The sequence below is a fragment of the Manis pentadactyla genome, chromosome 3 (assembly GCF_030020395.1).
Source record: "Manis pentadactyla isolate mManPen7 chromosome 3, mManPen7.hap1, whole genome shotgun sequence".
NCBI lineage: Eukaryota > Metazoa > Chordata > Mammalia > Pholidota > Manidae > Manis > Manis pentadactyla.
Genome location: NC_080021.1, coordinates 177,200,522 through 177,212,587, shown reverse-complemented (window position 1 = coordinate 177,212,587; position 12,066 = coordinate 177,200,522). Strand labels below are relative to the sequence as shown.

General features: G+C 38.7%; 1 protein-coding gene across 1 annotated transcript; it reads left to right on the top strand.

The window, feature by feature from the left end:
• Positions 1 to 7,463: 7,463 nt before the first annotated feature.
• On the top strand, positions 7,464 to 9,741 carry TUSC1 (tumor suppressor candidate 1). Its single transcript, XM_036898063.2, has one exon. It carries the CDS (start codon positions 7,707 to 7,709, stop codon positions 8,322 to 8,324), a length of 618 nt encoding a protein of 205 aa, XP_036753958.2. The 5' UTR covers positions 7,464 to 7,706; the 3' UTR covers positions 8,325 to 9,741.
• The last annotated feature ends 2,325 nt before the right edge of the window (positions 9,742 to 12,066 follow it).

Sequence of the window (12,066 nt, the reverse complement as noted above, 5' to 3'; positions counted from 1 at the left end):
GATGACAGATGGTGGTACTAATTGGTCAGATGGGGAAGTCTGGGAAAAAACAGGTTAGGAAGGAGGACAGTGTATTAAGAATTTCATTTTGAAATTATTGTTTGAAACACCTGTGAAATACTCAAGATGACATGTGAGATAAGACTTAACATATGAAGCCAGAACTAGAGTAGAATTTTTGGATTGAGATATAAATATTGAAATTACTAGCTTAGAAAAAAAATTTAAGGTCAACAGATTGAATGAAATACTTAGTGAAAACAGAAAAGATACAGGGATTAAGCATAAATCTGAGGGTTTACAGTTTTAGAGGTTACAACTGTAATGACAATACACATTCAAGTTCCTACAATGTGCTAGGCAGTTTACATATTTTAAGTATTTTAAATACTGGTTCATAGTTGTATTTCAATAAATATTACTTTATTGAATGAATGTGCAGCCTTCACTAGGACAGATGTTTTATCCACTTGAAATACAATAGAATTTGTCCTCATCTCAGCTGAAGTACCATAATTAACATGGATTATAGGTTCTTGTCTAAGAGAGGTTAAATCATATCTAGAAATTTCATCAAGGGATTGAAGATAGGAAACTGGTTCAATGTCTTGTATGTAAGAAGAGAGCACAATCAGAGAGACTGGAATATATGAATTCTTGGAAGAGTCTGAGAGTGTTTTCCCAAGGTTCTCACTCCCTACATATTCCAAGTAAAACTACCTCAAAAGAACCACAGATAAATAGTGTGAATAGTCCCCAGAATGGACTGACATTCAGTGTGAAGCACTGCAGGAACTCATGTTTTCAGTATATGCTTCCACAAGGTGGAGTGTGATGAAATTGGCCTTGAGACTCTTGGTATTTGTGGGACACTGTTGCCTGGATAAATCTCAAGGTTAAAGGTTACCCATGGATGGCTTTGATGACAGGGAAAGATGACAAGACAACCTATACTTCTAAAGTGACCTACACTTGCTGAGTTTGGACTAAAGGGGGAAGTGAAGAATCTAACTAACTTCTCCAAACGGTTTCTCTGAAAGAACTACTTATGGGAAGTTAAGGCAATCCTACAGAAAGAGGCTGTGCAAAGTTTTCCACCAGAGCAAAGGTGGAGGGGTGAGTCATTAGAAGCAAAGGGAAGGGCATGATCTATGCCAGAGGATCAGTGTGCGATGGTCAGGGAACCCACAGATTATCCAAAGAGGGAAAAGGCTTGCCTGTAGGTGTTTGCACTGGAGGATCTAATTCCAGAAAATGGCAGTACCAGCTCCTATGATGTTTACTTCCTGAAACTTCCTCTTATTGCACTTTTGCCCTGTCCCTGTTCCTGCCCCTGAAGGAGCCAGAAAAATCAGTTAGAGGAGAGTGAAGTGGTGAAGCACAGGAGAGAATAAACATCACTTTACCCTCCTTTCCCATGGAAGGCTGGTTAATCCCAGCCTGGAGCATGGACAGTGCTGTTGCTCAGACAAGATGAGGAGCCGTGAATTAAATGGACGAGCATTTCAAGTTTTGAGTTATATTGCAATGGACCTTTAATAACTGAAAATGAGGACTGTCATTAATGCTCAAGAATAATTACAAATTAATGGCTCTACTTGAGATATTATCCAAGGGAATGGAAAGAAGAGCAGACAGAATGGGTATGGGGAACAGTGGAAGGAGAAAAAATTAAATTACTTGCTTTTGCACCCTTCTGAAAATAGCTCATGAATAACTTTGTTCTAATTAGTAACTATTCCTAAGTTCCTATTACTACCTTCAATGATGTGTATGTAACTTGAGAGCTCAGACTGAGACAGAATCACTATCTTAGGTTACATATACTTAAGAATATGATAGTTCTGTGTGTATAAGGTTGATAAGAAAACTGTTTCACTGGCATGTAATCAAACATACAGAAAGGTCTGGAAATATGCAGAGAGAGATCTCTTGCATTTTCATTTCCATTATCAATTTTGGAATGGCTTTCTGAAGGCTTACACCAATAATTAGAGTGAGTGGAATATACTGATTGTCCCAGTGCTGTTCAACAGACCTTTCTATGATAATGAAACTGCTCTGTACCTGCTGAACCCATCGTACCAGCCACTAAGCCACATGTGACAACCGAGAACTTGAAATGTAGCTAGTGTAACTGAGGAACTTATTTTTAAATGTTATTTAATTCATTTAACTTAAATCTAAGTAGACACCTGTCACTAGTAGTGGACAGCACAGGTCCAAATTCTTCAAGGAATAATGCTAATCTACAAACACTACTTTGTGAAACAACACTATCAGAGCCAACAAAGATGTTTACCAGCCGTTTCCCACCTTAAAAAGTCCATTTTGGTCTCTTGTTTTAGCCCAGTATCTTGTGTGGATATCTTTGCTCTCAGCTACATTACTTTCTGCTAACCTAAATGTTCTTCCCCTCTTTTATTAGTCTGGCTAGTGCTTTTATAATATTTGAAGGAAGGAGGTATTTCATCCACTGTAGAAAATACCCTAATTACGATAGATAAGTCGTGTTGCTTTTGTTTATGACACAATTTTCCCCGTAGCTAGAATTAAATGATGCTGTCAAAGGGCAATGCTAGTGTTTGATGGCTTTTAATATTTTTGTCCATATCAAAAGACTAAATAAATGCAATCAATATTCCCAATTCCTAACTCTCTTGTAATTATTCCAATAAAGAGATATTCATGCTACCAAGCATCAATATATGCTCTTCATTGCCCTAATAAATCTGCTCCCAGAAAAAAAAGAATGTTCAGCTAAGGCTTTGTAGAGAATATTAGCAAACACTAAGTTCAGAATGTGAATAACCAAACTCTTCACCACATGGGGCTTACAAAATATGGATTTTTAAAATCCAAACACTTAATGAGAACTATCAAGAAATAAGAATCATATCTGCAAAGGGGCTACATATTGTACTTGGGGTAGCTCCTTAGGCAAATTAACTCAAATGGAAATTTTAAGCAGCATTGGCTATTTACAAGAACTCTAATCCTATAAATGTCTATCTCATTGAAACAACTACAAAATAATAATGTGAAGAGTTATTGAAGGCTCCTTGCTGCCTGACTCTTAAGATATCCAGAGATCCTCACAATGTGAGATACCTCACAATCCACCCATGAGGTAAATACTATTTTAATGCCATCGTAAAAATGAGGAAACTATGGCTTCAGGAGGCTGTCCAATGCCCTATATCTGGGGCAGGAGGGTTGTGTATCAAATCCAGGTATGTTTTACTCCAAAACTCATACCTCTTATTATTATATATTTAAAAGTCTACATATAAAGACCCACTTTATTCAGGCAAGTCATTAACAAGGCAGTGTCTACCTCCCTTCTGTTTCAGTCTGAGTAATTCCAGCCTTCTAAAAACATTTCTTGGTGATTTTCAATTTAGCTCAGTCTGCTAGATATATAGGTTAACCTTATTGACTATTAAATGGTCAGCAGTTATACTTAGTAATGGTCAGCAGTTATACTTAGTAAAAATCTTCTGTAAAGATTAAGAAAATGAGGAGTAAATGCTTTCAACGTCCTAGTCATTAAAGAAATATTTGTATCATTCACATACACGTACACACACATATATATATATACACAGTGCTCCAGGAACACTCTATTTGCAGATCCACTTGCACAAGAAATATTAACACAGGGAAAGACCTTAGCATCAGATTACTGGAACAGGCATAACTTTTTCACTGTTTAAAAGGGAAAAAGCACCTTGAGTTCAGGAGACCTGACAAATGTATAAAAGGGCAGGAAATAAACTTTGCCTTGATAGATTCCTTACAATCCAGGTGAGAAAGAAAATGGAAGGTGCCCTATAAGCACCAAGAATATTTCTTACAGTTCTGGAGGCTGGAAGTCCAAGGTCAAGGTGCTGGTTGATTTAGGTGCCTGGTAAGGACTCTGTTCCTGGCTTATGGAGCCACCTTATGGGTGGGTACTCAACATGGCAGAGAGAGGAAGCAAACGTTCGGATGTCTTTCCTTCTTTGAGCACTAATCCCATCATGAAAGCCCCACCTTCATGACTTTCACTAAACCTAGTTACCTCCGAAAGGCCCCATCTCCAAATGCTGTCACATCAGCAGTTAGGACTTCAACATATGAATGTGGAAGGGACACAATTCAGTCCACAAAAGGTACATTACAACCAAATTCCAGGGCAAAAGAATTCAATGACTCTTGGTAATAAATAAACCAACAGAGGAGTCTATTTCCAAGGTAAGCATGGAAAACACCCCAGGCACCCAGATTGGGCGTACAGGTTAACTGCTAGACTCAGAAGTTCAGTAAAACTTGTTCAAACTTGTTATCCAAAATTCCTTTGGTGAGATATTATAGGATGTTTTCAGGATACAGGCAACAGAGAAATATTAGATATATGCAGACTTATCCTAGTGTGCATATGCCAAAAATTACCTATAATACCCTTTATAAGAAATGTGATTCAAAATAGAGAAATGAGTCAAAATGAGTATGGCAATAAAATAATCTTAGAAATCAACTGGGGATACAAGAAGTGAACTATACATACTATAGGGCCTCTTTCTCAACCAAGCACCTAGAAATATATGGAAAGAACTTGTTTGGAGGATGGGAGAAAGAGGGGAAAAAACTCATTAGCTGTCAGTCACAGTTGATTTTGAGAAATACTCCCATTTGCTGATAATAGCTTTTCTTAATTACAGTACTTACAAAAATGTTTATAAGGCATCATATTAAGAAGCATAATGATTGTAACTTCATCTGTTCCTCTTCTCTTACCTAGGAGGAGAGAGAACAATTTTTTTTAATGAAATTTAAGTTGTTGAAGAACTAGGGAATGGACATTGAGGGTGTGGAGGGGGGAAAATACTTACAAAAAAAATTTCTGTAATAAAAAATAAAAACAAGAAGTTGTTGTTTCAGGGAAATAGAAATAGCAAGTGCTATAAATAACTGACTTGCATTTTTCTGCTCTTCTGCTCCAAGCTTTATAACCTTAGTCAAGGAACAGTCTTCAGCCTTAGAGTTTCCTAAACATGAAGTACAAATAGTCCATCAGAGTTTTGTTCTGTTTTTCAATTTATAAAACTGTCAAATATACTATAGGATAATTCTTACAAGGATGATGAATATGATGTCAGCAAAGAGCTACCTATGTCCTTCGAGATTTTTTTCTGTATAGCAACCAAGTAATTTTACTGTTCAGAAATTCCTATTCTTAGAAGAAAGCACAGGCATCTATCATATTTTTTCTAATCCTAATTTTTAAACTATCATAGTTTATTTTTCTATAGTCTCTTCAGGATTATGATATCTCCATATTTCTTCTAAATTGTATCAGTTCCATCATTTTTTCCCATTTTATTTTCATATACATGTAATATTTGTGCAATACTTTCATTGCAGACTATGCACAATGGGTAGAAGCACTTTTACTACGTTTAATGCTACTATATATAGAAATAATGTAATATTCATCTACTGGCATACAATTCTTGACATTATTCTAAGTAAATTTTAATACACTTAAATAAAAATGTAATTTTGGCAGTGATCATTTTAGTAACTCTTGTTGCAAATCCTCTTTCAATTTAGAAATTACATCCATTGTCTCTATCTCTCTTTGGGAAGATTAGTGGAATCACCATTAACCATAAGGTGAATGTTCGTTGAAATGTACAGAAAACCTTTCATGACTATTATTGAGAGCTTTTGGTTGGATCCATTTTTTCCTTCCATGTTTCTTTTTCCTTTCTTTTCATCTCCTTTCCTTTCCCTTCCCCCTCTTCCTTAATACAGTAGTTATATATGCCATATCCCTGACTCAGAGTAGTAGTATTAATGGATTCTGTCTTTTGGGAGGATACATATATTATATTATCAGATTAGCTACTGTTAAAATGTATCAAAGAGACTGATAATTTTACTGGATCTTCTGCTTAATCAGTTTTATCTGCTTTTCATAATATTTTATGCTACTTTATTAATTTATCAAGACAAATGAGAATACTTAGGGGTTGGGTCAGGTGTAGAGGGGAGGCTCCTAGAACAATCAGCATCACTGTTGTTTAGGAAACCCAGTATTGTTCATTACAGGAGTTAGTTACACAAATTTAGAAGATATTCTACAAGAAAGACGGAGCTGCTTTAATCTCGGAAGCAATAAAAAGAGGATACTAGTAGACTTAACAAATGCTCAGGAAGGGGAGTAGAGCCAACAAAAAATTAAACACGGTACTTATTTCATAACAACACCTAGGGGGGTGACTGAATTTTTCTTATGCAGAGTTTTCCTCTAGCTTATGGGGCATGTACTCTTATTTCACAGTTCTCTAAAATTCAGCATATCTAAAACAGAACTAATCATCTTTCTTCATATACTAGCATTTTCTCCTCTGTCCTTTATATACACCATGAGAAAAAAATCTTATTTTTTTGTTCAGTTATCCATAGAACAGTGGATACATATCTGCAACAGCGTTTTTACTGTCTACCTTTAATGGAAATTAAGAACTATATAGTCTATCATAAAACTGAATTTATCATATTTTGAAATTCTGAAATTATAATATTCCTACTTTTTATTTTGCGAAGTGATGGTGACAAGTGAGGGGGTTTGTGGTGTTTTAGGATCTTACTTCTTTCTGTGTACTGTTCAGTGTAACCCTGAGCTCTGTGCATAATCAGGGTTCTCATATGTTCTTCCTATTCATTTACTGTTTCCAGTGGTTTGGAGACTTCAGTGAACATAATTACCTGGGACCTTGTTAAAAATACAGATTCTTGTGACTACCTTTCTCCCCCATAAGATTCTGGTATCAGTATCATATCCTTAATTTACTTTGCAATAATTATCTTGTAAACTGAGTTCCTTAAAAACAAGGAATGTGGTTCATTCAATTAAATGTATCCACTTATTACCAGAAATTTGGAACTTCCTGAGTATTCAGTTTCTGGAATGAATGGGACACATTTTGAGTTTCATAATTAATTTGCCAAAACCTGTCCACAAAACTTAAGTGTCACCTTGCTTCTATTGAGTTGTAAACAATTTGCAAAGTGTAGTCCTGGCTGTTCAGGAAATTGCCTATATTCTTTCTAGAGCTGCATGCTCCCACTTGAGGGCCTCATCACAGGCGCTCAGCTCCATTCTGCTTAGTGTTTTAGGAAGCTCACAGGTGAGTTAAACTGCTATGTTCTAAATAGTCTAATGTTCTAGTCACAGCTTTTCAACGGGCCCCATATTTCTGTCCCAGAACTTACCATTTTATTATAATTTGTTTGCGATTGTCACGTAAAGAGCAAAGTAACCACTGGTGGTTGCGCTGGATGGCGGGCAAGGCCGGCTGGTTCCAGTAGTGCCAGGCCTGCCCGGAGGCACCCGGCAGAACCCAGATGAGAATACTAGCTTTTCCCTCGTGCTGTCAGGGGGCCGAGCAGCAAAGCGCTCCCCGGTGGGGGGCACTGTGTGTGAGCCCGGCCAGAGATCGCAGGCCCAGGGGGCAGCTCCACCACCGCGACAAGACACGCCTCAGACCGGGCAAATTCCCGGCCTCTTCTGGCCCCACGCCAGCAGCCGCCGCCCGCCACCTCCTCTCTTCCTCCGCTGTTGCCCGGGCCGCCCCGCCGGGCCCCAAACTCGGCCCGCGCCTCGGCGCGCGGCCCCTTTGGCCCACGGGGCTGGCGGCGCGGTTGGGACAGGACCGATGTGGCGCATGCGTGGTGGCGCCAGGCGAGGGAGCTTCGGCGGCGGGGACAGCGACGGGCTGGGCCTCCGGGGCCGGGTTCGTGGGGGTGGCGGCGTCAGCGGTGGCGGCGTGGGCTGGCGAGGCCGCGCGGGCGGCGCCCGACGGCAGCTGGAGGAGCGGTTTGCTGACCTGGCGGCGAGCCACCTGGAGGCTCTGCGCGCGCGGGACGAGCGGGACCGGCAGAACGCGCGGCTGCGCGAGGAGAATGCCCGGCTGAGGCTCGAGAACCGGAGGCTGAAGCGGGAGAACCGCAGCCTCTTCCGTCAGGCCTTGCGCCTCCCCGGCGAGGGCGGCGACGGGGCGCGCGCGGAGACTGCAAATGCGATCCCGGGCCCCGAGGAGGCCGGCACGAACCGGAGGGCGAGAGGCAGCGGCCCGGAGGACGCGCCGGGCAGCCCCAGGGCCCTGAGGGCCCGCCTCGAGAAGCTGGAGGCCATGTACCGCCGCGCACTGCTGCAGCTGCACCACGAGCAGCGGGGGACGCGCCCGCAGGGGGGAAAGGACGGGCCGCCTCCGAGCGCACCTGAGGCAGCCCAGCGATCCCCGGCCGCGGAGTCCACCGAGCCCTGGCTGTAGCCCGAGGCCGCAGCCGAGGAGAGGCGGGGCCTCTCGGCGGGCCCCGCCCCGCGTAGGCCGGGCCTCGCCGCCGCGGAGGCTTAGGATAGCTGTGCGCTGCCGCCTGCCTCTCCGCGCCGACCGTCCTGGGGCCGCTTCGCCTTAGGGCCGCAAAGGTTGAGAAACAAGGGCGCCGGATCCTCTGCAGTCCCCACGTCTCCAGACCACCTGCTCTGGCTCCGGCCGGTTTCCATGGAGAGAAGCCTAGGAACGGAGGGGCGGGTTTGAAAACAGCAAGAAACGGATGCCAGTCAGCGCCTCCAAATGCCTGAACTTTTCTGGGTGTTGAGAGGACCTGTTGCGTTTGTTTACCCTGTTTCGGTTCTTTGAGGGGTGAACATGCATTTTGAGTTGTTTAAGTTTTTCATACTTCACTCCCTAAAACCTCCAGCCATTATCTCTTATGTGGACGATATTCTAAGTATTTGTTTTTAAAAGTTGGTATTACTTGGATATCCTATAAAGTACCACCCTTTTATTATAAAGGTAATATTTATAATTTAGGAACTCATGTCTGCCCCTGGCTGTAGTCCTTACATATCTAATATATACTGATTTCTTTACCCCCAGGCACTTTTTAGTATCTGTCTCTAAGTGAACCTTTGAATTGGTAAATAAATCTGGTGCATTAAAAAGAACGTTAAGAAATCCCACCACTATTCTTCGAAGTATGTTAGGTTTTTTTTTTTCTTTAAGAAATGGGCATTTATGTATATTTTTCAGGTTTTAATATCTGACTTTGGTTATCCTCTATAAGGTATTTTTGCTTTATGTAACATCATTTTAAATAAAGATTAGCTTATTCATTTTTATTGCATTTTAGATGACATTAGAGCATAGCCAGTTCACAGCTACTTTGCCTTATTTTGTCTAAAATTTAATAATTTTTACTTACGAATTAATTTTGTATCAAAAGCCCCCAAGGTGATTTAAGTCACCATTATAATTTCAATGGCGGGAAAAAATGTGAATAATTTTAACAACAAATGTTCTAAAATCACTTTTTTTGCATTTTGTTAATGATTAACGCTTTTACCTACTAAGTAGTGAAAAATATGGGTGTAAGAGTGTAAGCAATGGAAAACACTTCAGTTAAAGAAAAAAATCACAAGAAATTTCTTACAGCTAGAAAAAATAACATGGGTTTGAGTTTTTGTTTTATGTATGGTGTATTCCATAAGTTTAAGTTATATAGCATATATTAACAAAACAAGTTGCCAGGGGAAATAGTTTTGTGATTTTTCTTATCCTGAGTTTTGAAGATACTATGCATTTTTCTTAAAGATAGTTGATACTTAGTTGTGAATATTGAAATCTTCCACTATGACAAAGAAATATGAGAAGAAACTTGGTGAAAATAAAAGGTACATGAAAAACATTTCTATCTCCTTCATTTTTCTACAGTGAAAGAAATAAAACATTGTTAGGAAATAGGAATTAAAGAGTAGGGAAAAAAAGCATATTGGTCCTACCACTATCTAATTGTAACTTTGGGTTTAAACTGATAAATCTTTCTAAGCCTTAGTTTTCTCATCATTAAAATGAAAATAACATCTACCTCAAAATATTATAAAAATTTTATTGAGATGCTATATACAAATGCCTACTTCAGAGTAAGTGCTCCATCAATGAGAATTACAGTCCAAACACAAAGTCATAAATGCATATTTTTCTAACACATATCTTTGCTTTCTCCTTGTTTTGCTCCTGTGTGCCTTTATGAGTGTTAGAACGGATGCATATTTTAAATGAGTTGACATTTTTCGTTCCTTATAAGCAAAGGGGACTTAAAACCCTATATAACAAGGTAATGAACAAAATGTTCAAAAATAATTGCTAACTGTGGCAAAATTGGGAATATGCAACAACCAAGCAAAATAGTTTATATAGTTTTTAACTTTTATCTTAAAATCATGTACATCACTGTGGTGAAAAATTTTTTGTAAAATAATGAGGCATGTACACACAAAAATGACTACTTTTAAACATGATTCCTAAAAAGTGTTAAAAATTCTGAAACCAAAATGCCTCATAAGACTAGTTAACACTAATACATATTTCACCTTTGTTGAATTTATCTGCTGATAACTGAAGAAGCATCATATAGGAGATGTTTTGTTACCTCAAAATATACTAGTTAAAGAAATGGGGAAAGCTGATTTTAGAAAAGTTTAACATAGGATCTCGTTTGATCTTAAGTTAAACTTCAGATTATCAAACATTCTTAGACATTTTCAGGATTTCAAGTTTGTTGTGTAATGAAAAAGGCTTATAATTGAATAGAAACATTATAAAAATATGTATAGTATTAGCAAAACATTTCAGAGAGGAGGATTGGCATTTTTTATCCTCATTTTTTATGGCTGCTACTCACAAAACTATACTTTATCTTTTTCTCTAGAAATAATTAGGATATAAATCAAAACAATGTAAAATGAGTACATATATAGATCATTGAACAAGCTGTCCTTGCTGAACTGAACTTCTTGAACACTAAATATTTGAAGAATACTTGAAAACATTTTTTATCTTGTTTAGTCTTTATTTTAATTGAAGTATAGTTGATACACAACCTTATTTTAGTATTTTTAGTGGTTCAACAGATACATTATTAAATCCTCACCCCAACTAGTGCAGTTACAACATATAAAGATCATTGGCTATATTCTCCATGCTGTACTACCATCCCCATTACCAATCTATACTTGAGAATATTTGTGCTCCTGTATCTGCCTCATCCTCTCCACCCACCCACCCACCCCAAGTCCTCCCCCATGGTAACCACCAGTCACTTCTTAGTATCTATGAATCTACTGCTATTTTGTTCACTTTGTTTTGTTTTTATATTCCATAATAAGTGAAATCATACAGTATTTGTCTTTCTCCACCTGGCTTATTTCACTTAGCATAATACCTTCTAGGTCCATCCATGTTATCACAAATGGCAGAATTTCATTTTATGGCCAAATAATATGCCATTGTGTATATGTACCTCATCTGCTTTGTCCATTCATCTACTAATGGATACTTTGGTTGGATATTTATGGAGTTAGACAGTAATCCAGTTTCATTTTCTTGGATGTAGCTAACCAGTTTTCCCAACACCAGCTAATGAAGAGACTGTCTTTTCCCCATTATATATTAATGGCTCATTTATTGTATATTAATTGACCATATATGCATGGATTTATATCTAGGCTGTTATTCTGTTCCATTGATCTGTGGGCCTGTTCTTGTGCAGTCCCATACTATTTTGATTACTGTAGCTTTCTAGTATAGCTTGAGGCCTGGGAGTATTAATACTCTACCTTTTTCATCTTTCTCAGGATTGCTTTGACTATTTGGGGTCTTTGGTGGTTCCATATGCATTTCAGGATTATTTGCTCTAGTTCATTGAAAAATGTCTTTGGTATTCTGAAAGGGATTACATTGAGTCTGTAAATTCCTTTGGGCAGGATGGCTGTTTTGACAATAGTAATTCTTCCCCCCTATGAGTATGGGATAGATTTCTATTTATTTGTGTCTTCTTTTATTTCTCTCATCAATAGCTTATAGTTTTCAGAGTATAGGTCTTTCACCTCCTTGGTTAGGTTTATTCTTAGGTATTTTATTCTTTTTGATGCAATTGTAAATGGAATTATTTTCTTCATTTCTCCTGCTAGTTCAATGTTAGTATGTGAGAATGCTACAGATTTTTTTTTTG